General features: G+C 52.4%; 4 protein-coding genes across 4 annotated transcripts; all 4 read right to left on the bottom strand.

Annotated features, from left to right (window-relative positions):
* Positions 1–30: 30 nt before the first annotated feature.
* Positions 31–6,919, bottom strand: KVR01_009518 (uncharacterized protein). Its single transcript, XM_044792934.1, has 2 exons — positions 6,122–6,919; positions 31–5,953 (listed from the first exon to the last, which is right to left on the bottom strand). Exons 1-2 carry the CDS (start codon positions 6,177–6,179, stop codon positions 525–527), a joined length of 5,487 nt encoding a protein of 1,828 aa, XP_044642020.1. The 5' UTR covers positions 6,180–6,919; the 3' UTR covers positions 31–524.
* Positions 6,920–16,341: 9,422 nt separating this feature from the next.
* On the bottom strand, positions 16,342–19,511 carry KVR01_009417 (uncharacterized protein; the record flags this gene model as incomplete). The annotated part of the gene is made up of 5 exons (XM_044784048.1): positions 16,342–16,422; positions 16,449–16,883; positions 16,933–18,476; positions 18,518–19,253; positions 19,494–19,511. 5 exons carry the CDS (start codon positions 19,509–19,511, stop codon positions 16,342–16,344), a joined length of 2,814 nt encoding a protein of 937 aa, XP_044641919.1.
* A 3,383-nt stretch (positions 19,512–22,894) lies between these two features.
* On the bottom strand, positions 22,895–23,816 carry KVR01_009237 (uncharacterized protein; the record flags this gene model as incomplete). The annotated part of the gene is made up of 3 exons (XM_044784403.1): positions 22,895–23,209; positions 23,394–23,699; positions 23,730–23,816. 3 exons carry the CDS (start codon positions 23,814–23,816, stop codon positions 22,895–22,897), a joined length of 708 nt encoding a protein of 235 aa, XP_044641739.1.
* A 1,169-nt stretch (positions 23,817–24,985) lies between these two features.
* Positions 24,986–25,588, bottom strand: KVR01_009600 (uncharacterized protein; the record flags this gene model as incomplete). The annotated part of the gene is made up of 1 exon (XM_044785291.1): positions 24,986–25,588. The coding sequence occupies one exon, from the start codon at positions 25,586–25,588 to the stop codon at positions 24,986–24,988; it is 603 nt and encodes a 200-aa protein (XP_044642102.1).
* Positions 25,589–25,624: the final 36 nt, after the last annotated feature.

Here is a 25,624-nt window from a genome sequence, read left to right as displayed (position 1 = left end):
ACATACACATCTTTGCAAAACGCGCATCCATTTGTCTCCATCCAAAAAAGAGCAATGGCTCTGTATCTATTGACGCTGTATAAGGGGTATAATAAGTTATGTAAATAGATACAAGATTGTCATGACAAACAAATTCAAAAACATATTACCAATCGAGCTGCCCAGCAACCGAGCCGAAACAGATTAAGAATGGAAGAAGACAAGGAGAGCTCGAAAATCAATCCTACCCACCAGCAGGGAACAGCTGGCAGGGGCAACGTCGTAAATGCTTCAGTTTCCTTTCCCTTGAACCCAGTCATCAAATCCTGTCATGATATCGTGTGTGCCGCTCAGATATTCGTCATCCGGCCAAATAAAACGCCCACATACAGATCGGCCTAGATACCCTAGACATGTATGCAAATTGCGTGCGCGCATGGTAACGTAAATGGTAATGCAAACGACACCAACGCCTTGAGCCGGATCCCTCTCTCACTGCGCTCGCTTCTTATTAGCACCCCTGCCAGGGATACACCCTCACTTACTTACAGTCCGAGGTCATTTTGACCAAGGAACGTCCTGGCGAGCTCGTCGCCGCCCTGCTCGGCGGCCTCCATCCAGTGGATGGCAACACACATCAGCCCACCATCACTCCTGACGTCTCGCCTGCCTCCGTCCGTACCCTGGCCATGGCCTGCGGTACCTGGACGATGAGGCTGCCCGGCACCAATGCGCGCGCCATAGCCCCCGCCATACTTGTCCATGATGGCCTCCTTGAAGACCTCGCGGGGCTTGGACAGCGGCAGGGTGGTCCGGTCAACCAGCTCCGGGTTGGACAGATAGAAGAGCGCAAGCTCCCTCTGGCTCGTCGGGTCACCCTCCTTGGCGGTGATGGTCCACATGCGCGCCGCGTCTTCGAGACGGTACGTCGTGCTCGGCGGCGGCGGCGTGGGTGGGCTGGTCGAAGCCGTGCGAGAGGCCTGCTGTTCAGCGGTCGGCGAAGGCCTCTGCGCGCGAGCCTCGTCCTCGCCGTTGATCGACGAGCTAGCCGTGCTCTCCGGCGGCGGCGGCGGGTTGCCTCGCCTGGTCTGAGTGTACACACCGACGAGTTCATCTGCCATCTCGACCATGGTCCTGCAGACCTCCTGCTTGAGGCCCAGGGCGGCAATCGCGCAGTCCCAAAAGGCCTTGCCGCGGTCGGTCTTGTCAAGGATGCTGGCAGGCACGAAGCTGGCGATGAACTGGAGGTCACGGAAGAGCGTCGCCGGTCGGATTTCTGCGCTGCGGAACAGCTGTTGCAGCACTGTAGCGACGGCGTCGGTGTTGGAGGCTACCGAGGACGTGTTGACGACAGACCGGGTTTCCGAGTTGAGGTTGCCGCTCGGCATGCGATTGCCTCCGATGCCGGGCGGTTGGAGTGTCAGGGACCTGCGCTCGCGAAGGTTGTCGATTGCCTCCTCGAACGGCCGGCAGTGACCTCCTTGGCCGTATTTCTCTGCTTCGAGCTCCGGCGAGCGCAGCCATCCGAACCTGCGGCGAGTAGTCCCAGAAGACAGGGATGCAACAATAAGATGCTCCAGCTCGTAGAGGGCGTTGAGCTTGGCGTATGGGTCTGGGTGGACACAGAACATCCTCAACAGCCGCTGGTAGGCTCCATTGAATGGGAATTCCGCCAGGTTTTCGCGGCTGGGTTTCGAGGACTTCTTGCCCGGCAACGTATCGCTAGTCGCGGAACTCTCATTGTCCCGGGTTGGTTGAGCACCAGTCGCGGGCTGCGACTCGGACGTGCTCTGGTTAAGAGCTGCTGCATCTGCAGCATTGTTGGCGTCTCGCAGGTTCCCGAAGCTCTCCTTTCGCGCAATGACCCGGAGCCTGGACCGCCTCTTCTTGGCCTTCCTCTCCTGAGCATCGCGGCGGTCGATACAGTCCTGGCCGAGGTCCTCGAACCAGCCGTCTGTTTCGGACCCCCTGGAGAAGATCAGGTTCCCAAGGTCGCTAAGCAACAAGCTCGTCAAGGTCTGCCGGAGGTCGTTGAGGAACCTTGTCTTGTCGTCATTCAGCCGCTGCTGTTGAATCGTATCACTGTTGGACACTGACGTGCCTGGACGAGCAAGGCCGTGGTTTGCATGGCCATGTGGCCCGCACATAGAACCACTGAAATTGGTGATGCTCGTGGTGGGACTGTGAGCGCGGGAGGTCGTCGAGCTTGCTGATGTGATGGACTGGAAGGGCGACCAATATGTCGATGCGCTGTCTATGGTGTGCACGGGCGAGGAATGCCCAAAGTACTCCCCCGAGTCCATGATGTCGCTCATCGCCGTGCTGGCACGCGAGTATCCGTAGCGTGCCGAGTCAAAGCTTGCAATTGATGACATGCCCCTCAAGTCTCTTGCCAGTGAGCCTGGCCTGCTTGACGCAGGTGTGAACCGCCTCTCCGAGTCGCTCATGATGCTGCTAGCGTCGTCGTTGTGGAAAGAGGAGAGGGGTGCATCTCTCCGTGCAGCTGGGGCCTCGAGCAATTTCTTGTCGCGGAGATACAGCTCGCTGCTCCAGAGCACCGGCCCATCCATCATGTTGTCGCCGACGAGCTTGCCAATGCATGATTTGACCTCGCAGCAGAATCGATGGATACGCTCCTCGCCGCGGCAGAAGTTCTCGATCCCGTATTCCTCCAGGAAACGTGAAGTCTTTTCCGCCTGGTCATCAGAAAGCTTGTTTGGGCCACCTCGTTCTTCATTCGCAGCTATGAGGTCAATAATTTGGGACTCGGTGCGGTGGAGATACGCAGTGGCAGTTCCACGAAGCATGCTCCGGCTTCGACCGTAGCTGTTGCGCTTGTGCCGCGTGGCCATCGCCTTGAGAGCAACGGCAATGTTGCGAGAATACTCGTATGGCTTCGAGTTCTGCACATCGGTAATGTACCACATCTTGTCGCGCAGCGCTCGCAAACGCCGCATCATGGAGTCAATTACACCCTCAGCGCGTTCCTGCGATTGCTTGAGCCAGACAAGCCAGGCGTCGTATTCCTCGATTGCGGACGCAGAACGTCGGATTGAGTCTCGGGGCCCTCTGCTGAAGATGTTCAACAATGTCGCAAATCCGTCCGCTCGAAGAGATGTCGAAGACAGGGCATTGAGCTGTTGCAGCGTCCTGAAATACGAGAGAGACCCGACAAAATCCGACTGCGCCCGAGCTTGAGCCGCGGCAGCCTGGAGCATGGCAACGAGAACCGGCGTCGTTTCAGGCGACTCCTGTCCTCTGCCTTCCACCTCCTTGCCTTTCTCGCCAGCGCCGAGCGGCGAGGCGGTCCTCACAGGACTGTCATGACCCGTTACCTTTCGTCGGTATGGATTCCGACTGGGGCTCCCGGGCCTTGCCCTCTCCGTTGTGATGATCTTGTTCTTGGAACGGTACTTCTTCAGTGTGGACGTCCTGTTGCTGAACTTTCCAGTGCCCTGGTCTGAGGTCTGGGGGATCTCAAAGTCCTCAACAAGTTTCAGGATCGAGTCACGAAGTTGGTGATAGTCCTTGTCGAGCTCCGGCCGGTCATCGTCCAGGTCATCCTCGTCAGTCTCGCTCAGGGAAGAAGAGTTCTCCTCCTCTGGTTCGTGTTCGTCATCCGGATCGTAGGTCATCTGTGTAGAAAGTGATTTCCCATCCGAAGAGATGAAAAGCACGGCCCATCGCTCAGCACACGGGTGGCATGACCCGCAGCACGTATCGACACCAAGGATCTGGGTCATCTCGTGGAGGGCAAGGCGGAGCCGGTAGCCGTCATCCTCATAGTTACTCATATACTCCTGGCTCGGGCGAGCACCAAGTGGGGGCGAGGATCTCGCTGAGGTGCCAGTAGCCTGCTGCTCGATGGTTGTCTCTGCTGCTGTGCTTGTGTCACTGAGGACGGAAGACACACTTGTGCTGATGATGGAAGCTGTCTCAAAATTGTTGCTCCTCGAAGTGGCCATCGACATGGGCTGGGACATGGTAGACATGCCGGAAATAGAAGGGGCACCAGACCGGATGGAGGCGGACGACATCGGCCTCTTCTCGGGGAAGAGAGCGTTGACGAGTGTGACCAAATCCGCAGGGCTCACAACGAGATACGGATGCACCTCGGCAGTTTCCCGCAGCGATGTGATGGACCTGGCCTTGAGCAGCCTCGGGCGGGGCCTGTAGCGGGAGTTTTTGAAACGACCGAGGATGTTCTCAACGTGGGCCTTGACCTTGGGGGGTGTCGAGACCGGTCCGGTCTTCCAAAGCATGTCTACGACGACGCTGGAGGCCCTCATGGCGACCTGTTTGAGGATCTTCTGCCTGCCGTACTCGGTGATGTGGTAGTCGGTCATCATCCCATGGGTTTCTGGATGGACGACGACACCTAGCAGCCAGACGGAGAAGAGCCACTTGTAGACGAACCACTTCCTGGTGCTGTCGACATACTTGTGGTCCAGGCGCCTGAGGATCTGGTTCCCTATCTCGAGCAGGCCCTCTGGGAGACCAGTGGCGTCCTCATCGTCCAGGATGTCAAAAAGCTCGTCAGTAGCACGATCATAGAACTCATCGGCCGCAATTTGGTCCTTGGACGTCCAATCCGAGATGTTGAAGCGGGTGCCATGCTGGTCCTCGGCGCGGTCCAAAAGAAATGCGCCATCCTCGAGGATCTTCATGAGGTACCATTCCATGTTTGAGCGGCCTGCCCAGTCGCGCATGCTTGACCAAACGTTCAGGACGTGGATGAGGACGGGCTCGATGGGCACGTTCTCATTTCCAGACTTGGATTCCGTGGCGGACTTGGAGATGAGGCGCGCGCACGCGTTGGCCCAGACATCGGTCCGGCGCTTATCCTCGGCGCTGTCGGGACCTGCTGAATTAGCAAAGCACGTGTAGATGAGTGCAGACAGGGCATCGTGTCTCTGGAAGGACAACAAGCGCTCAACCGGGCTGGGATTGTTAGACAGGTGCCTGTTGGAGGCGCCAGGACCGCGCATGTGTGGCTTATTGTAGAGCGGCAGGACGGACTCGACGGGATCCAAGCCGGAGTGGAAGTTGGTGATGGCGGCACGTTCCGAGTTGGACAGGGAGCATATCCGGGTGGCCAGGTAGTCCGGGTCGTTCCTGATCTTGGACAGGAAACTGAGCAATGTCTCCCTGGCATCGGCCGAGATGTCGTGGAGGAAGGGGACTGTCGAGCCAGCCATGGGGCCGGCGGCGACGACGGAGCCGGTGGGTGTTTCCAAACTTTCGGACGACACCATCCCGGAGGAATGTAGCAGCTCCACCTCTGGCTCGAGGAGGGCGTACCTCCTGACCTCGTCGCAGCTCTTGCGGACATCCTGGACGGCGCCATAGAGGGCGGCAAAGGTCTTCTTGTCCTCGGTGCGGAAGCACTCGGCCAGGTTCCTCTGGGCGATCTCGCCGCAGCGGGTAAGGCGGGCAGAGAGGGCGGTGGAGACCAAGGTACGCTGCAGGCGAATCCTGGTGTTGGCGCGCTTGCGCTCCTGGTACTTGGACAAGCGGACCAGGTGGGCGAGCTCGTCTAACGAGGTGCTCTCTGCCGCGTCAACTGGGGCCAGATACGGGTTTGTATAGAGGGAGGCGTCGGTGATGAGCGGCTGGGGGATCTTGACGGGGGCCCTCAGGGCGGAAGGGAGCCTCTGCTGCTGGGGCTCATCGCGCGCAGCATTGTTCTGGGCCGGGTCTGTGTTGTTGGAGGCGGGAGTCGGGGAGGCGAGGGGAGGCGAGGGCTGGGCGACTATGGCCTTTCTAAAGATGGGGCTCGTAGTTTGTATGGCGCTCTTGGGCCGCGGGAGGTCGTCGCTGTGGCGTGTGGGCAGTGGCATCTCGCTGTCGCGGGAGGTGCCTGGAGATATGTCGGACAATGAGGGGCTGCTGGGGTGTTCTCGTCGAGGGACAGAGGACTCGACATGACGCTCTGGAGAGGGAGGAGTTGACGACCTTTCCGGGGGAGGAGCTGCTGGCGAGTGGGCTGGTCAGCCTCGCTGGACAAGTGACAGGCAAGACGGGGCGGACGGGTTCAGGCGGTGGTAGGGCTGCAGCAGAAGGGGGACGAGTTGAGGGAGGGGGAGGACGAGATGGGTAGAAAATGTACAGCTTGAGTCTGAGGTGGTGTGGTGGAACATACGGGCAGGCTCGGAGGCGTGCAGGACGGGCGAAGAGAGGGATCGTTGCATGGAGAACATGGCGCGCCCATGGAGCGAGGGCCCTGGATCACTGCCAGCATAAAAAGGGCTGACAGTGACAGGACTGGAGGGCTGGAGGCTGAATTGAGGTTCGAGGGGCGGGCGGCGGGCGGCGGTCAGGGCTGTCGGGGGAGGGAGCACGACAGGTGTGCAGCGTGGGAGTCCAAGATTGGACGGGCTTGGACGGATGGATCTAAGAGGCGCGGGAGGCGTGTGGGAGGTGTGTTGTCGTGCGTTGTCGTGCGTCTACTCGATCTCGGCCCAGGTCATCTGCGAGGTATATACTAGTAGTTGGGGTGGCTGTTTATTGTGTGTCTGTTGTCGCGACTGTGTCTTGGGTGGAGAACCAAGACAGGCAGGCAGGCGGGCGGGCAGACAGCCAAATTGGATTGACGTCGTCGTCGCAGGAGCGGGTGGTATTGGCTGACAACAACCCGCGACGATCCTGGTCGTGGTCGCCCGTCGAGTGGTCGTGGGTCGGGTGGTCGTGTGGTCGTCAACAAGTTCCAGACTAGATCAGACAGACGAACAGACAAGACAGACACGAATAAGTCGGGAGAACAGACAGAGGTGGGAGTTGAGGCTGAGGATATTAGATTTATTCCCGCCCACTCGCACAAGTCTCGAAGCGGGTGTCGGTGAGGACTGAGCAGGGTAGGGTGCAAGTGGAAATGGAAGGAGGCGGCGGGAAATCGCGTGGTTGGCGACTTGCACAGCAGTATTATGGATACATGTAGGAAGGAAGGAATGATGTATCCAAGTACCCGCACGAGTACCCGAGTACGGAGTACGGAGTACCCTGGGCAGTTATAGATCCACAGACTGCAGACTGCAGGCAGAGTGCAGAGTGCAGCTTGCAGAGTGCAGCAGTGACAAACAATAGCAGCACTATCTGATTGTGTAGGCCAGCCAGCTTGCGACGGCTGCGATGGAGGCGACAGAGGGACTCGAAGCTAGGTGGACTATGCTGCCCATGCCCAGAAGGTCGGGGTGTACCTGGACAGCCAAACAACCCTCGGGCGACCAGAGGGCAAAGCGGCTAGCCGGGTTGAGGCCTCGGGAGCTTATTACAGTAGAGGGAAAGAACGTTGGGGGGTTGGTGGGCTGGCAGCTGGCAACTGGGGGAGCAGGGGGGGTAACGGAGTACGGAGGTACATAGGGCACAGTACCTAAGTGGGTGATGCGGCTGGTAGCTACCGCCCTGCTAGCTAGCCTAGCGTCCTTCCGAGGTTGGAGACGCAGGGAGGCAGGAAGCAGGAGGCAGGAGGCGGGAGGCGGGAGGCGGGAGGCAGTAGGAAGGAAGGCAGGCGACAGGGAGGGGCAGCAGGAGAGGGGGAGGTACCTAGGTAGCCCTAGGTAGGGGGATCGCAGCAAGCAGAGGGCAACAACTCATCACGCCTCTCTCCTCTCTCTCTCTCTCTCCTTCTTTCTTTCTCTCCTCTCACTGTCTGTATTCACCCACCCACACGTGCAGAGCAGGCAGGGCAGGGCGTCGAGCAGCGCCTGCCCGCCTGCCCGTGTGCTTTGTTTTCCGTGGTTGCTGCGTTGTAAAACGTGGGGTAGCAGCGGACAGGGATGAGGGGTCGAGAGTGGTCGGTCGGGTCCAGTGCTGACCTGCAAGTGCTGCCCTGCCTGAGGGGATGTGAGTTGTCTGGTTGGATTTTTCTCACGACTGACTGCGCGATTTGGGGAGGAGGGGAGGTGCAGGTGCAGCCAGCGGAGCAGAGTAGAGCCAGCCACATATTGTTGCTGTTGTTGTTGTGTGCAGCCCGTCCTTGCAGCCAGGCAGGAGGCAGTAGGCAGTTCTGGCAGTTCTGGCAGTGGACAGTAATCTGTACGCAGTAGGCAGCATGGAAGGAAGGCGAGAACTTGGAAGTACCACAGTACTCTCCTATGTAGCTACAGAGTCTCCACAACCCACCCAAATCCACAATCCCTCCCGCACACACTACTGTGCAACGGCCTTCCTTCCCTTGCCTTTGCCATGCAGGCCATGCCTTCCTTCCCTTCCGCCCCTCCAAAAAAAAAAAAAAACCACCCGTAGCCTGAACGTAGCCTAACCCGAATTCCAAAAATGAAAGAAAAATGTTGTCTGTGATTTGGATGCGCTGGCAACCACAACCAGCCCACGCCAGGATGATCCTCACTCAGCACAACAAGCCGCCGACATGGCCTGCCAGCAGTCCTACCCGAGGCTGGGGCCCTCCCTGTGCACGCCCTCGAAAGAGGGTTCGGTACTGTCCCGCCGCGACCCATCGACTCGGAGACGTTAGGATGCCAGCGTGCTAGTCCCGTCCTAACTTCCACGCCTCCTCCCCGTCCTTCTCCTTCTTTTTCCCTCGACCGGCTGTCCGGTAGATTGTCAGCCCTGCCGCCTTCATGGGACTGCCCTGAATGCCCAGGCTGTTCTGCTGGACGAGCATGAACATGCCAGCGTGAGAGCATGAGCCATCGACCCCGTGGCAAATTGAGTTCAGCTGGTTCAGGGTCCGATGATGGGTGGATGGATCAAGGGCTGAGAGAGGGAGAGGGAGACGGACAAGAGACGGACAGAGACGACCGACCAAGCAAGGGCAGGGAGGGCAGCGACGGGCTCAAGGGCCCAACTGGCGATCAGGACACCCGCAACCCGTCATGGGCCGTGACCACACCCGCGGACCCGTTGCAGGCCCTCTCAAACTCAATCTCTACCGCACACTGTTGAGAGACACTCAGACTCGCCCACTCGCCCTTGTCGCCCACCCGCACCCGTCCATCCGACCGCGCTGCCAGGCTGCCAGGCAGGCCAGGGGACCCCTCGGTCAATCATGACTGACAGCTCATCGCGGCCGCCCGCACAAGGCCTGACCGCTGGCCGCTGACCGCAGGCTGCCAGCCAGCCAGACCGCAGAAACAGGTCGGCAGGTCGACGACCAGTCAGCCAGTTGACGCCAGGGAGAGTTCACGTTCATGCAATCCTCCTGGGGCTAGTGGTCGGAACCGATGGTTCGTTGTTCCTGCAAAATGCCCCGGCCAGCCCGGAAGACGACAGGCAGGCGACGTATTACCACGACGACACTACTGTACGGTACAGACCACGGACCAGAATATCACATACCTGGGTAGACTAGGCGACAAACTGCGGACCCCCAGAGGCAGAGGCTGAGGGGCAGAGGGGTCTGACCCCCAAGGCAAGCTTCGCCTCGCCTCTTCCCGCCGCCAAAACGGCTCGTTGGTGACTTGGCAGTGCATTGCATTGTCCTCAGCTTGGCCTGGCCTGGCCACTCTACGGAGGTCCTCTGCCACTGGCTCACTGGCTTACAGCAGCACTGCTGTTGTAGATTAGATTAAACAACATGCCCGTGCCATGTTTCCCATCCTGAGCCAACAATGCGCAATGCGCATATTTCCCGTCCTGCACCAGCGCCAGCGCCAGCCAGCTCAACAAGCACCACCAGGCCAGTCCCGTCCAGTCCCGACTACCAGGGCATGGAATGACCCGTGCCGGGACGGAACCACTACATCCATCTGCTCTGCTAGTCTGTCACTTGTCTCTCACTTTACTGCCGCCTGCCTCCTCCCGGGACGATGACTGAAAGAGGAGAGCAGAACATGAGGAGCAGGAGGTGTGGCGTGTCTGCTGCCGATTGGCCAGCCGCCAGACTGCACATCCACTCGGCCACATTCAATCCAAAAAAAAAAAAAGTCTCCCGCCAGACCTGCCAGCCTGCCAGCCTGCCAGCCTGCCAGCCTTCCAGCCTCTGCCAGACCTGACCCGGGCCAAGGCCGGGCGGCCACCGACTCGGACACATGCCAACTCACACTTCATGGCAACACCCGGCCACCAATCCTTGTTGCTACCGTGCATACCTGGCTCGCCCTACCGTCGTCATCGCACCCGGGCCCACTGCCCTCGCCGCGCGCAACCACACACGACCAACTTTGCTCTGCCTTCGCCAATGAGGGCGCTCCCTGGGGCTCCCCTCGTGGGCCAGCACCATGGGCCGCGGACCGTGGCTCATGGCACAATCGCACGATGTGCCGCTGTCACCCAACCACCGGCATCCACCAACCCCCTGTGCGCTTCTACCTTTTCCTCCCCTTTCCCACCAGATCCCCAAAGTGGAGTCCACAGCGTCCCATGATCACCTGAACGTCTCCATCCGCCCTGAATACAGGGCAGAAGAAGCTGCTGTCGAACACTGGTACCGAGCTTATTGGAAGAGCCAAGCGCCAAACCGCCCTGGCAGCTGCCCGGGTGGGCACGCGCAGCGCCCAAAGTCGGTCCTAATTATCCGCCCGTTTGTTCGCGTGCCATACAGGGAGTGAGTCTCTACCTAGGGTACGTACATGGTGGCCGGCCAGCCCAGCCTGTGTGCATGTATTTGTGTACGTATGTACGTATGTACATGTATCATACGTGTGTATGTGGCGTGGAAGAGACCGTCGATGAGCAAGCGACACATAGCGCACGGGAAAAAGAGGGCCAGCGCACCAGCTCGTCGTCCTCGTGGCCCAATGTCTCTCTCCTGTGGGCATGCGGTGGCGGCTAGCGACGTGCGGCCGCTCGCAGGTGTCTGCAAGGTAGAGCAGAGCAAGCAGGCGGGAGCCCGCCTGTCAAGTCATGTTCGACTCCCACCCTCCATCATCAAAACCCACACCATCCTCATCGAGCCTCGCACAGGTCGCGCCGGCCTGCACGTCAGACACGCCCGCAGCCGGTACCAGCCAAATCAGAAGCACCCGCGACCAACTGCGAGCGCCGCGGCGCTGCCATCTCAAAAGCGACAGACTGGCTGACAGGCATCCTCTGCCCTACGGGCGGATGATCACTTCCACGCACGGCCAACCGGCTTTCTTCAAATCGCCCGAATCCGTCTGCCATTCGCTGTCCTGCTGCATTGGATCGTGCCGCTTGGCCAGCCCGGTAAGAGGATATCTCGGACCTTCCGTCCCCTCTGGGACTCACGCACATGGGATTGGCGACCCGCTTTCTCGCTGTCATCGACGTCACCTTTAAGCTCCCGTCCACTGCGCGTCGTGTTAGAATTTCGATTCCAACTCGTTCAGTATTTTTACTGATCGTCTTTTCCCCGTCTCGTATCAGCGAGCGAGACCGGCCTACCCACTCTTGCCCTCGATCGACCAGGTTCACAGCCCGACTGACTACCTGACTGGCTGCATGCATGCATGCCATCTAATTCCCCGCAGAGGGCGCACGTCCTCGTCCGCCCGATGGGGCACGAGAGAGCCAAGCACAAGCAAGCGCACACATAACATTTCAGCGCAGCGTTGTCTGTCTCAGTGCGATGCAATGCAGGCGCGAAACCTTGCGCGCCAGCAGCCCAACGGCAATGGCAGCGGCATACGGTTGTCTTTTCTCTCCTTGCCTTTGCATCTGAACGTCGCCTCTTGATTCGACTGGTCGCGGTCACGCGCATGGAAGACCGCCCTGCCCTGCCCTGCCCATACAGAACCGGATCCGCTTCAATGTAAGTTAGCATTTTGACTTTCAACCATTTGGTTTGACATGCGCTGCACCTCTGCTCCATCCACCGCCATTATTGTCTCTCCCAACAAAACAATTCTGCCTTTGCGCCGTCGGATGCAACGTGCAGCACGTGCTTGCCTATCTTTCTGCGTCGTTCTCTACACCCACCTTCACTCAAGACTGGTCTGGCCATCGGACCGCGGGACTCCCAAGACAGTGACTAGTAGTAGCTTCTATGTCCCCTCCACATCCTGTAGGGTGTCTGTTCTATACTATACCTCTTTCTTCTTGTCTTAATGTCTCAGTTTTGAGTTTCTACAAAACATGGTCGGCGCCAAGAAGCACGTTAGGCATGATAGACAGATAGGTGGATGACCTTGGAAAGCTGAAGCCTGCGTTTGCGGATACGTGTCCCGGCCGGACTGTTACTCCGAGAGGGTAGGGTGGTCTTGGTGGGTGGGTAGGTGGTTCTGGATGTCAAGCGACTCCTTGTTTGGTTTGACCATGTGTGCTGTCTGGTGGGGGGGCTGATAGATAGATGACTATGCTATGCTATTGTCTCGTGAGTGCAGTGGCGTCGTGATGGTGTGATGTGAGTTACTGTGTTTTTCGTGGTTGCGAAGAGGTATGGGCTTCGATGACGGGCTCATAGTCAGGTTGATTGATATCTCGATCCGCGTGGTCGTTCGATCTGTCTGTGCCGTCGCCACTTAGGGGCGTGGGAAATGCTGCTGGGGATATGGGTCTCTGAGAACTTGTTAAAGATTCTGAGCTGTGCACTATGGTATCTGGATGTCTAGGACATTGCCATCTGCCAGGTGTGTAGTTTGTCAGTAGAGCAAATGAGTGGACGTAGCGTAGGAGTAGCGAAATAATAGTGTCTTCGTGTGTAGTACCTCCCTCCTCTGCACGGAGGGACAAAATTTATGTTGTAAGTAGTTAAGCACACGTGCCTGGGTAGTTCAACCGTCCCCGTGCCGTTCACAGACCAGATGCATGCGCCTCCTCGTTTTGTCAGTCTGTCCACTTCTTCACTCAGCTCTGGCTAGACAGCCAGCCATGAATTCGCTCTAGGCCGAGGGCTAGCTACATATGTATTCATGCGATCCGATCCTCTCACGCCGCCGGGGCGCTGCAAGAGTGGCTTGGAGATTACTCGTGCCACGCGCCATGGACTCCTACGACGCGGACTGGGATCTCACCGGGACCCAGGACGTCTCTAGTCAGCGGTGCCTATAAATCAGCCGCATGATATCAGAGGGACCACATCCACGCCATCGATTGCCTCACGGCCACGAGACGTTTCCGCGAGGCATGGCCTGCCCGCGTACCTAGGTAGTTAGCCGCCGAGATGAGCTGGCTGGCCGGCCGGGTGGAGCCAGCACCATGCGCGCCGAGGACATGGCGTACATCTCCTATCTGTTTGTTTGGCGTTTCCGTGAGACCTTAGAGCAGGGCGGCGAGGGCGACGACTTGGAGGGCGTTCATACGTCTGCGGGAGTGGGGGGGGGCGGTTGTTGCCCACGGCGCCACGGAGGAAGAGTCGCTGTTTGCATAAGGCTCTTCTGCCGACGCCCACAACTGGCCGGGGGGCAGGGATGGTGTTGAACGCGGCGCCGAAACGGCTTGGGTTCTCGGGTGGGTGGGAACTGATTGTGCCGTCGCCGGTTGGTCAATTCCGGGGTGTAGGAGGGCCGCCATCGAGGTTCCTGGGGCGGGGGGGGGGGTGAGATGACGAGGCGTTGTGTTTCGCCCGGGTGGGTACTTTTATGCCCATCATGCCGTCGGAGTAGTTCCAATGTTCGACAAGCAAAGGTTGATGCCATATCCTCACCGTCGTTGTTGGTGGGCGCGATACCGGTGTGGTTGTATCATGCGAAGGAGATGAAGAAGATTAGGCAGTGTTGGTGGCTTGGTTGTTACTCGCCTACTGAAGAGCACCTGGGGCGGTTTCGCTGCTGCCTGAGGTGCAATCTGGGAGATGATCGGATTCGTGAGTAGCGGAGGAAGTGTTGGGGACCGTGTCTGGAGAAAGGATTCATCTCTGTATTTCTTTTGTCTTGTTGCGTCACGCATCAAGGATTTGATAGGGCATGGACAATGGAGTAATATCCTCGCGTCAGTATTTTTCTTGGCTGATTTGGCTGGTTCCAATCTTAATCAGTATGTAGATGTCCGAACCCATGAAGGCGTATATTGCGGCCTGTTCATACAGCATGAGACCCCCGTTTCCCCACGACCTAGCCCTTAACAGACACACAGTATGTCCTGATAAAATGATGAAGAAAGACAATCGTGATATTGTACACGAACAAGTACAAGACTCATGACGTGCTGCGACCTTGAAAGACTAAAACATGTCGGAGAACAGCCTGCGTCTTGTGGTGTCTTCAGCCTTGACGGAGACGGCCTAACTAACAATAACAGACGTGGTGCGAGATGGTGGTCTCAAAGACAATGTGGTTTCCACGAGATTTGACAGTCTACTAGAAGCTTTATCTTTCGAGACTTAACGTGTTATCGAAACAGATCCATTGTCTCCTGTTCTAACAGCGTACCTAGGTAGTTATTGTGGTTGTAGCTTAATTAGCGAACAGCTTTGAATAATGCAAAACGTCTATTTCACGACGAATTGAAGGTGTGGGTATTCAGAAGGACAGAATGCAATGAAATGTTCTCTCTGCTCAGTATCATATACACAATCAAATGTCTCGGACCACTAGAACTCGACCTGAAGCGCATCCAATGAAAACCGTGGATCCCCTCCTCGCCCACGCTGAGGGCCGATATTCCGATGGAAGCCAGATCACCTTTTTGGAGTCCTTCGTGATCCATTCTTCACGCGCATCAAGACTGATCCGACCGATGCTCGACTCTGACGTGCCAATTTCAGGGGCAGCTGTAATCGAGAATTTGTGAGTTTCAAGCTTCATCGGGCCCCAGAGATCACAGAACCAGGTCTCCTCCTCACTTGATGTGGAAACCACAAGCTCTTCGGCTAAGAACTTGATAGCCCTCACAAAACCCCTGCCGTGCTGCATTGTTTGTAGATGGGAGCCTGTTCTTATGTTCCAGAGATGGACTGTCTTGTCTCGCGATGCTGTCGCGAGGGTTTGTCCGTCAGGGGAGAAACTGAGTTTCGTGACGAAATCGTCGGGGCTCTCGATAGTGAGTAGGTTTGTATGCGCCGTCGTGTTCCAAAGCCGGATAGTCCTATCCTCCGCTGCTACCGCCACAATCTGACTGTCGGGTGAGAAGAGGATATCTGTGGCAGATATGTACAAGTCGAAAATGTGGAGTGTACTAGGATGCCATGACTTGAGGTTGTCATTCGTCCTGTGCCAGAGACTAATCGTCTGTTCTTCACTGCCTGTTCGTGTCGCTAGAAGCTGGTTGTCGGGTGAAATAGCGATGGTGTAGACAATTGTATTGTCATCAACCTTGATGGTCTCCTGTATAGTGCCTACCCTAACGTTCCGTAGAATGATACTACCACGATCCTTATAAACCAAGAACTGGCTGTTAGGGGAGAAAACAAGGGCATGATAGGGCTCGCCACATCTAAGAACACGCTGTAGCATGCCCGTTTTCGTTTCCCAGAGTCTCATAATCCGGTCGTCTGACATCGATGCCAGAAGACGGCTGTCGGGTAAGAACTTGACCCGCATGACAATGGATTCATCCCCCTCCAGTGTAAACAGTTCGACGCCGGTTGCGGCATTATATAGCTTGACGGTATTGAGTGAAGCCAATGCTGCCAGCTGAGCGTCCGCTGAGTAATCGAATGACTTAATGTGATATCGCTCGTCGCGTTTTTGCTGGAGTGTGCCATTCTCCAGGTTCCAAATCCGCATGCAGCCCACGCCATTATCACAACATGCTAATAGCTTCCCATCAGGCGAGAAACTAACACTATCAACCCGATTGTCCTCGTTGTTAAGCGCTCTCAGACGTTTACCTGTTGATACGTTCCATAGTCTTAGTCTGTGATCGGCAGAATTTGTCGCTGCAAGTTGGCCGTCAGGGGAGTAGACAACTTTGATTATTTTCTCGCTATGCGAATCGCCAGGCTGACGGTTTGTGTGTATTTCTGCATCCCAGAGCCTGATGATCCCATTGTTCTCCCCTGCTGCAAGATGCTGGCTGTCTTGCGAGAAAGCAAATGCATGAACTGCCACATCGTGTACTGAGAGGCTGTTCTGGCAGGTACCATCCGCCACGTTCCAAATGTTGATGTTGCCAGAAATTTCTAATGATGCTAGAAATCGACCATCGGGTGAAAAAGCGATCCTCTTGATGAACATATTGTCGCTTGGAAACGCGTGTATCTGCAACCCGTCCGCCAAATTCCACATTCGGAGGCCCCCGGCACGGGAACCCGATGCTAAAAGCTGATTATTGCCCGAGAAGGCCATGGCGGTGACTTCCTGAGCATGCCCTTCAAGCGTGCATCGGTGAGAAGCAATTGGGAAGTCCCATATCTGAATTGTGTTGTCAGACAAACTCGATGCCATAAGCTTGCCATCGGCTGAAAAGGCAACTCTTTGAAAAGCCTTCCCATTGCTCTGAAAGAGGGTTTCCGGAGGTCCACCGGCCTTCAGGCCCCAGAGTATGATTGAAATATCGCCTTTTCCCGAGAATGAAGCCGACGCTGATGCTAGATGCTCTCCGTCTGGCAAAAATACTGCCGATTCAATAGATTCGAAGATCGAGGTCACCGTTAAGGCATGCGAGGACAAGATCGCCCGATGATCGAGAGTATGCAGAACCTTTCTAGTCGGTAAATTCCAGATCCGAACTGTCCCATCATATGATCCTGATGCTAGGGTCTCGTTATCAAAGAAGACGACAGCGCTGACAACTGAGCTATGGCCTTCAAGCGTGTGCAAGTGAGCACCGGTGTTTGCGCTCCAAAGTCGGACGGTAGCATCACCTGACCCTGATGCGATAACTTGGCTGTCTGGTGAAAATGCAATTGCTAGGATGAAGTTGTCATGGCCTTCGAGGGTCTGGAGGTGGGCATCCCAGTCCATCTTCACCCCTTGGATAGGGTCCAACCTCGGCATGCGTTGATTCCAAAACATTTGGCGCACTTTGCTGGCTACTGGAGTGAAGAAGAGCAATGTCCCATAAGTCTGGAGAGGAGCGCGCTCAATTATTGACCCAAAACTCGAAATGACGCTCCTGGCATCCTTCACAAGATCAACAAATTCCGAGGGCGTGCCAGGGAAATCCTTTAACAGTCAGTTTGAGATTATTGCATTATGAGAGCGACTGACAAACCTTGATGAATTCAAGCAAGCCTCCGATGGCGAGCGCTCCGTCCGAGAGCCGCCCTAGAAGCGACAAAGCTTCTAGCCAGTGAAGGAAGTGCTCATTGAGAAAGATGAGGACGTCGGTGCTAGGAGGTTGTCCACTGCTCTTTAGGTGATAGACCCAATGAAGGCAGGCGTATTCGAGGTCTTCAGGTATGCAGCGGTGCATTCGCTCTTCGGGAACTTCGTCGATTGTCGCGTCAAGCTCTCCGACATCACAGATGTCTTGTCTCAATCCTGCTTCCATTCGCTGTACGCACTTTTCCGCCAACAGACTATGTGTTTTCGCGACGTCCACTCGGTAGGGGCTAGCACTGCAAGTATCCGAGTCGAGTAGAAAATCGCTGAATGACTTGTGCAGAAGTCTAAGGGGTCTTTCAGAATCAGAAGGGATGTCCAACACTTCATGTAGCTCAGAAAGCCACCAGGTGATGTCATCCGTGTCTATTCCAAGAACAGCCGCAAGTGAGAAGGCCGAGATTGGATTCACGAGGAGGACAAGGGCCCCCAGGAACTGCAGCTGTTGTTCAGATTCCGCATTATTGTGATCGGCGAATACCTGGGCGAGAATCGGGCTGTAGATCTGATCCAACTGGGATTTTCCGTCTTCACACTGCACAAGCCATTTATCCAACTGTCTTTTAGGATTTCTGGGTTGCTTCTGGTCATAGACAAACCGGCAAAGAGTCGCAGCATATATGAACAAGGGTTCAGGGCTGGTAGCCAACTGGACCAGACGGTCCATGTCCTCAGCTGACGGCCAGGGGTTTTGGTTGACCTTTCGCGCGAGTCTGATTTGTGTAAAGTTGGTTTCCAAGAAGATTCGGATGTCTTTCTTAGTGTCTTGAAGGAATTCTCGGTGGATCTCGAGGCGTCGGGCAGTGTTGTTCGTCAGCAGCGGATCAAAGGCGTTCCCGATGCTGGGTGCAGATCTGCTCGTTAAGATCACGCGCAAGCGCACCTGAGGGATGATTCGAAGCTCGGATAAGAGGCCTAGTATTTCCGCAAGATGTTCAGGCCGCTCACATTCATCCAAAGCGTCGATGATAATTATCATAGGCAACTGCTTTGTGTGGGTATGAGGTAGGTCTGCCAAGGGATGCCGTAAAAGTTTGTCGAATTGGAATTCCAGAGCCTTTTTCTCTACCGCATCTTTGCTCAAGCCGTCTAAGTGTTTCACCAGGCAGCCTTTGAATGAGGGAATGGTTTCCATCATTTGGACGGCAAGGGTGGGGAAAATCCGACTGGTGTCGTTGCGGCTCTGTTGTCCTCTCTTGAAAAAGTATGCAGCCACTAGTTGCGATTTCTTGGCAAAAAAGTCGGCGACAGTGCGCGCAAGAGTAGATTTTCCAGTTCCCGCGGGGCCAACAAGCCAGAGTAGGGTTTCTTGCGAGTCTTCGTCTGCCCAATGATTGATCTTGTCTCTGATGCTGATACGAGTACCGTCGTAACACTTCGGGCTGTCCTGCACGTCGGCGCTGTCGTAGCGTGCTTCATGAACAACAGGAAGATCTATAGACAAATTCTCGAGGATTTGGCTAGATTATTGTTACTGTTAGTCTGTTGAACAACGAGTTTATGAGGTTCGGAAACATACTTCGTTTGTTTATGCTCAGAAAGTTGCCCGGAAGAAATTTCTCTGTGCTCCTTTGAGACTAGTAGGTGCTCCTCTGCGACCGCCAACAATGACTGTAGCTTCTTATCGTGTTGTTGTGCCGCATTGTGAATGTCACCTAGTCTTTCCCGCGAAGCAATGGTATTCATGGTGTTTGATTCGTCCCGCACAGTTTGTTCCAGATCCTTGATTTTGGAAACCATCCCTTCCCAATCGTCAGAGCCGATCACATCTCGACTTATATTAGCCAGCCAACCTCGGTAGAATCGTAAGACTGTCTTGATCTGGAACTGGAGGATCTTCTGGTAGAGGTCGACGACATGCCTCTCGAACTCTCCCCTTAATTCCTTGCTTTCGATGTTTTCTGGCAACAGCAGAGGTTCGAGCTCGACATAGTAGCGGAGGCGAGAGGTCACGTATGACAGCCCATTGCGATTGGCTTCCTCTGCCACGCTTGGATTTGTGAAGACCGGGAGGAGAACACAGACGCCAGCCCAGGCGAGGGACGCCTCTGGAGATACCTTGACAGCCTCGTCAACGACGCTTTTCACAGTTTTCACGAAACCAGCCACATCTGAAATCTGATCCTTTAGAACGAATTCGTGCCCAAATATGGTATATTTTGTCCGTTTTCCGTCAGCTTCTGTCATGCCGTGGTCGGTGATCCTCTTCAGCTGGTCCCGGCGCGCATGCGGGTCATGGTTGATTACTGGTCAATTGTTAGCTGTTATGTTACTGCATAGGAGGTTGCCCTAGAGAAATATTCGTCATATTATGGCATCCTATGGGGAGATATGGTGGAATACTGCTACGTAGGAGGTTGTCCCGTAGGAGGCTGGGGAGACACACCGTGGCCGTACAGCGGACAACCAGGCAGAGCACGTAAAGAACAAATGACAGTGGTGCAGGCATACCTGATTCTGGTAGTTCATTTGAAAGTATTTTCTCGTAATGATCTACTAGGTCTGGATCATCGTCCCGGAGAGCTTCGTAGGCACGATCCCAGAGCGACTGATCAGCCTCAAGCTGTGTTTGCGACGCTGCCGTTTCGGGGGACGCGGGGGCGGGAGTGGCTGCTGAACTCGAAGCTTGACCTGGAATAACAGAAGGGATCGAACCGGTATCTTGAGACGGCCCCGTTGGACAATCTGGGGTCCGTAGATGGGTGGAAGATGGCGGATTTCGCAACGCATTAGCTGGCGAGGAGCTGTCGTCTTCAGCTGGCGCAGGGGTCCGAGCGGCCGGACCATTACTGCGATTGCGGCTCCTGTTTCTCAGGAAGTCTTTGAGGCGTTCGCGTTTGGAGAGCGTCATAGTTTCGGTAGACTGATTAGGACTGATGGTGGTTGGTGCGTTCTGTACTGTGAGGTAGAGGCTGCCGGTTGTTTTTCGACTAGGTGGGGAGGTTGGTGGCCAGCGAAGGGCAGGCTGACTACATATCGGCGGCTCCTGGGCCAATTAAACAGCTTAAGGTCCCTATCGTTGAGGGGTTTCGCATTCAAAGCCCATTCTAGATAACTGCTTGAAGACGCGGTTGCTATCATATCCACCCGGTACATGTGGGTTAAAGGCAGTATATAAGCCACACAACTAATTTTACTTTATAATATCTTAAAAACTAACTATTTTATAATATAAAAAAGTAAACTTATTTATAAAATTTAAGTAAATTAATCTTTTACTTATTTTTATAAATAATTATTATATTATTTTAAATAATTAAAAGTTTATTTCTTTTACTTTATAAACTTTTAAAAAAGTTTATAAATAACTTTTTATATTTTATTAAAGTTAATAATTCTTATATATTATAAAGAAATTTAAAAATACTTAAAAAGTTTTAATTAATCTAACTTTAAAAGATAGTAACCTAGCTTTTAAGTAGATAGATAGTAAAGTTATTAGCTGGGCTTATGTATGTAAGAGTGGAAAATAGTGGTGTTGGAAATGGTTGATTGCTCTCTAGGTACCCAGGGGTCAGACCTTCGGTTGCCCCCTACGCCTGCCGGCGTAGGGGGTGCCAAAACCCCCACACGGCCAAAACCCCCACACACTTAAGAAAAATAAAACACTATACTTAACTTAGTCTAACTTACTTAAATAAAAATAATATAAAGTAAAAAAAGTAGTTTTATAAACCTTATTTTTTAAGGAATTTAAATAAAATAAGTATAAAATTCTAGGGTTAGGGTTTAACTAAATTTTATTATTTTTTTCTATTTATATTATTATAAATATTAACTTTAATTAATTTTATATTAATATAAAAAGTATATTATTATAATACTTATAATAAAAACATTATTTATAAAATAGTATTAAAAATCTAAGATTAAAGTTTTATAATAAATTTTTAAAAGAAATATATTATATTATTTTTATATATTTATCTTATTTATTATTTAATATTAAACTAAAATTAATATTTAAAAAATTAAAATAATTTAAAAATAAGCTTTATTCAAATTTTATTTTATTATATAACTTATAATATAATTATAATAAATAAATATATTAATTTTAAATATATTTATTAATTTATTTATTTTAAAAAATTAATTTATTATATTTTTATAATTTTAATTAATAAATAATAAAAAAAATATAAATAAAAAAGTAATTAATATAAATAAAAAATAATAATATTATATTTATATAAAATATAATAAGTGGGTTCCTCGGAGCGAGAGCGAACCCACGGGTAGTGACTATCGAAGGGTTGCCCGAAGGGCCTATGTAGATGAATGCCCTCCTGCTGACTAAGCCTAACAAAGGATTGCCACAACTGCAATCGCCACAAAAGTATTAATATATTCTTAGGGGTAGTATCTGCTAGCTATGGTCACAACCAATGGCAAAAGAGGCTTAAATTATTCGTAAGGAATTGTTGATTCAAGCTATGGTTGCCTAAGGAATAGTACGGAGGAATCAGCGAAGCTGCAATCTCGTCGCAAGAGGTATGGGGGCTACTTGGGCTGATAAGATAAGCCGAGTGCACGGACCTACTGGTTGGTCCTGCGGGTGATCACCCCACGGCCCTGACAGGGGGGTGTTGCTGGTGAATTGCAGATGGGGTAAGTCAGTGTTCCGTACCACGTCACGCACAGCCCCCCTCGCGCACACGCATTTCTCACCAAAAAGACTAATTTCAAGCCCTTTCTAATTAATTATACAAAAATATTAGTAATTTAAAAGCATATATATTAAATTCCTACTCTTTTATCTATATATAATAAAAATTTAAAAAAAATTTAAACTATTTCTAATAGAGTTAGATAGAAGTAAATAAGTATTTTTAACTTTTTATATATTAAACTATTATTATAATTTTTTAGTTAAATAAGAATATAAATATTAATATCTTTTATTAATTAATTATTTTAAATATAAAGAATATATATAAAAGAAATTTTATTTTTAGAATTTTTAAAATTAATTATTTAAGTTTTAATAATAAGTAGGTTTATTATCTCTATTATATTTACTCTACTTATTTTAAATCTCTAATAATTAATTAAGAAAATTCGTAATATTAAAAATTTTAATTTAAAAATTTTATTATTAAAAGTTTTATATTATTTAAAATAATTACTATATTTAACCCTCTTTAATTATAAATATTTAATAATAGTTTAATATATAAAAAGTTAAAAATACTTACTTACTTCTATCTAACTATATTAAGAATAGTTTAAACTATTTTAAAACTTTTATTATATATATACTAAAATTTATAAATTTAATATATATTCTTTTAAAGTAGTAGTATTTATATAGAATTAATTAAAGAGGGCTTAAAATTAGTCTTTTTAGTGAGAAATACGTGTGCGTAAGGGGGGCTGTGTGTGACGTGGTATACTGACTTACGTCTCTCCTTGATTTGAGATCCGATGTTATAATACATATCCGTGTTTGTGTTATTATTTGCTGAGATTGATTGAATGATTAAAAAGCTAATAATTGAATTTCTTTCATGCTGTAGCTGATCAGCAAGGTTTTGACACCCCGGAGGCCTCGCCCCCGTTGCGCGGCTCAGACGCCCAGATGGAGAAAGATCGGGACGATGGAGCTGTTAACGGTATGACTGAAAGACTGGAGTTTTCCTACATGCTTGAAGTCCCAGGGCCTGCTGTGCTGATTCTGCGAACTACTTTGCAACGCTACGTGCAAAGGCTTGAGTGGTTTATGGTTTATTGAAAGTTGTTGGTTTGTCTAAACCCAGGGCCAGCCTCCAACCCCTAATGTCTTAGCTCCTTTCCAAGGTTTCTTCGCGCACAAGCGCCTACCGGTCCCCCATGTGCTGTGCCGGTGATTCCTACTGCGATAGATTCAAGCGGTTCATAATGGTGATAGCCTCATCTCGATGCTCATCGAGTTTGATATCAAAGATGAAGTCCCACCTATGAACAAGCTTCTCTCTAATTTGGTCAAGGGGCATCTCAGTCTCGCCGCCCCTACCTGTCATGATTTCTCCTGTACCTCGACTAGATTCAACAATACGCTGTGTGCGTGGCCTCCGCACTTCGTCGTATGCTTTCAGCGCGTTAAGTGCTTCCGTTGGTGACGTGGCGTGGCTAAGCAAGGAAGAGAGGAGAAAGCTGTCTTCGACGGACATGCCACCTCCAGAAGCCTGCCATGGAGTTGTTGCATGGGCTGCATCGCCTATAATGCAGAGCGGGCCAGACGTATAGGTATGCGATGGCAAATGCTCCCAGAGGTACATAGCGGGTAATTCTGGCTGATCACAGAGTAGCTAAGGCCAGTGTTATCAGCAAGATTGATCTGATTCAAGTTCGGGCATGTTATGCACGTACCTGTCCGATTCCATTCTTCAAGTGCGGTGGCCAGTCGTTGTATAGTCTGCGGATCTCATCTGCTGAAACAGTACGATGCCAACGGTCCGAACCTACTGCTTGTTCTTCGTATGCTGTCAGAACAAGCTGAACGAGTTGGCCCTCACTCAGGACGTTGTGCATTAGAAAGGTCCCATTGCCAATCCAGGCGTACTCCCGAGCATCATCAATATCTATTCCCTGTCCAATACTAGCTTGAGCTTCCGCATACGGCTTCAGGGCCATGACTGCCCAACAACCGCTATTGCGAGGTAGCACGACTGTGGGCTCACTTTCACCCAATATTAGCTTCCGCACAGTGCTGTGAATGCCGTCGGCGCCGACGAGGATATCACAATTGTGAGTGGTTTTGTCGGAGCTGCATAATTTTACGTTAAAAATCATGTTCTGTAGCGCAATACTCAGACTTGAAGGAGACCAAACATACAAATGGATAGTCAGAGACCCATCATCGTTGTAATCCACACTTTCAAGTTTTTTTGAAGCGTGCATACGGTCCAAGGGAACTCCTGATAGCAGCTCCCGGAGGAGAGCAGCACGGTGCACAATGCTCGTGACTGGACCGCCGCTGTTGGCACCTATGTGACATATGGCACTACCTTGGTTTTCGCCTAGACCCATCATGGCCTGGGCAGCTTTCTGCGGTACCGCTCCAGCACGTCGAAGGCATTCGGTTGCCGAGATCAATTCCAGTGCAGCCTGAGCATTGCAAGTCATCCCCACAGCCGCGCCAGCTTCTTTGAAGGCGGAGGCCGACTCGAAGATGTGCGCGTCTAGGTGCGGGTGTGGAAGGAGGGCGTAGAGAAGTGTGGCGCCGGCGAGGCCGCCTCCAGAGATTGCAATACGTATGGGCTGAGGCATTTCCAATGAGAGAGGAGATATGATTTGAGGCTCAGTCAACGAGTCGAAGTTCGACTCAAATTTCAACGGCTTGAAAACCTTGGAAGGTCACGTCGATGATTCGGGCGCCTGCAATCCGGCCCCCCTCCTTTGCAACGAAGCTTGGTGATGGCTGTTGGTCCTTGGCATTCAACTTCGCCAATTGAGTCATTGCACTGTGTGTTGTTGTGTTCCAACACGCATAAGTGCTTTTTACGTACCTAGAATTAAAGTGGGTATTTCAAAACGCTGTAGGACATAAAATATGAACCTTTGCTTCGTTAAATTAAAGTCTCAGTGAATTCCATGAAAAAGCTCAACTGCTAATACAGTGATAGTGGTGAACTGTTGGGCCACTCTCTGATGAAATTACGACAAATTGGATTACTCTTGTTTAGTGAAATGCCCACACAAATCGATGTGTGCCATTCATGGGTACTTAGTGTTGTATGGGGGTTTATCAAAAGGTATGTACACGGCTTAAATCATATTGGGCCTTGCCTTCCCCTACAAATTCCAAAAATGTGGAGGTTACAAGGCTGCAATTTTGCCCCAGGGTTCGTCCTGTACGCAGCTTGACCCAGGTATCTCTGGCATCTTTGCCATGGCATAACAGGGAGACAGTTACTGCAGCCCGGCTTCTCTGAAGACACAATGCCATGTCCAAAACGGGATCACCACCAACCCGAATGTAACCACTTGTGTTTCTTCGGTGCCATCCCTTGCTTCCCCTGACATTGCTCATTCTTACCCTCTTCACCCTTACCCTCTTCGCCCTGGCCCTGTGCACCCTGACTAGGCGTAGCCGTCGGCGGCGGCGGCGCAAAATCCACACTCGTAGTAATCTGCGCCGGGCTGATGAGCCTCGTAGCGCTGACATAGACATCAACGACCCCGGGAACCGCGCCCACCGCGACATCAGGCGTCCACGTGAGGTTTTGGAACCCGCAGCGCGCCATGATTTCGCCGATGTCGTCCATGTTGTCGTCGCGGTCGCTGGGCATGCCGTTCTGGTCAATGCAGCTGGCGCAGAGGGCCGTGGCGACAGGGACGTCGAAGCTCGCGTTGGTGCAGATGCACTGCAGCTTCATGAGGTCCTCTAACTGTGCGTTGTTGTCGTCGAAGTCGGCGTCGACGTCGCAGATCCCGCTTAGTTCTGCTATGGCGCGGCAGGTTGTGACGCAGGCGGCTGGGACGTCGGCGTAGTCTAATTGGAGACCGGCGAGGACAGTGTGTGGGAGGGCCAGGAGGGCAAGGATACTGGAGAATAGTAACATTGTGAATCATCAAAAATAATTATTGTGGAGAGGACA

The sequence above is a fragment of the Diaporthe batatas genome, assembly GCF_019321695.1.
Source record: "Diaporthe batatas strain CRI 302-4 chromosome Unknown Contig00011, whole genome shotgun sequence".
In the NCBI taxonomy this organism is placed as follows: Eukaryota; Fungi; Ascomycota; class Sordariomycetes; order Diaporthales; family Diaporthaceae; genus Diaporthe; species Diaporthe batatas.
Note: the sequence above shows the minus strand (reverse complement) of the source record. Positions and strands in the feature narration are given on the sequence as shown.

Coding starts and splice junctions, on each gene's coding strand:
- KVR01_009518 (XM_044792934.1), bottom strand. CDS start 6,179: ATGTTCTCCATGCAACGATCCCTCTCTTCGCCCGTCCTGCACGCCTCC. Junction 5,954..6,121: donor GCACGCCTCCGAGCCTGCCC/GTATGTTCCACC, acceptor CCCACTCGCCAG/CAGCTCCTCCCCCGGAAAGG.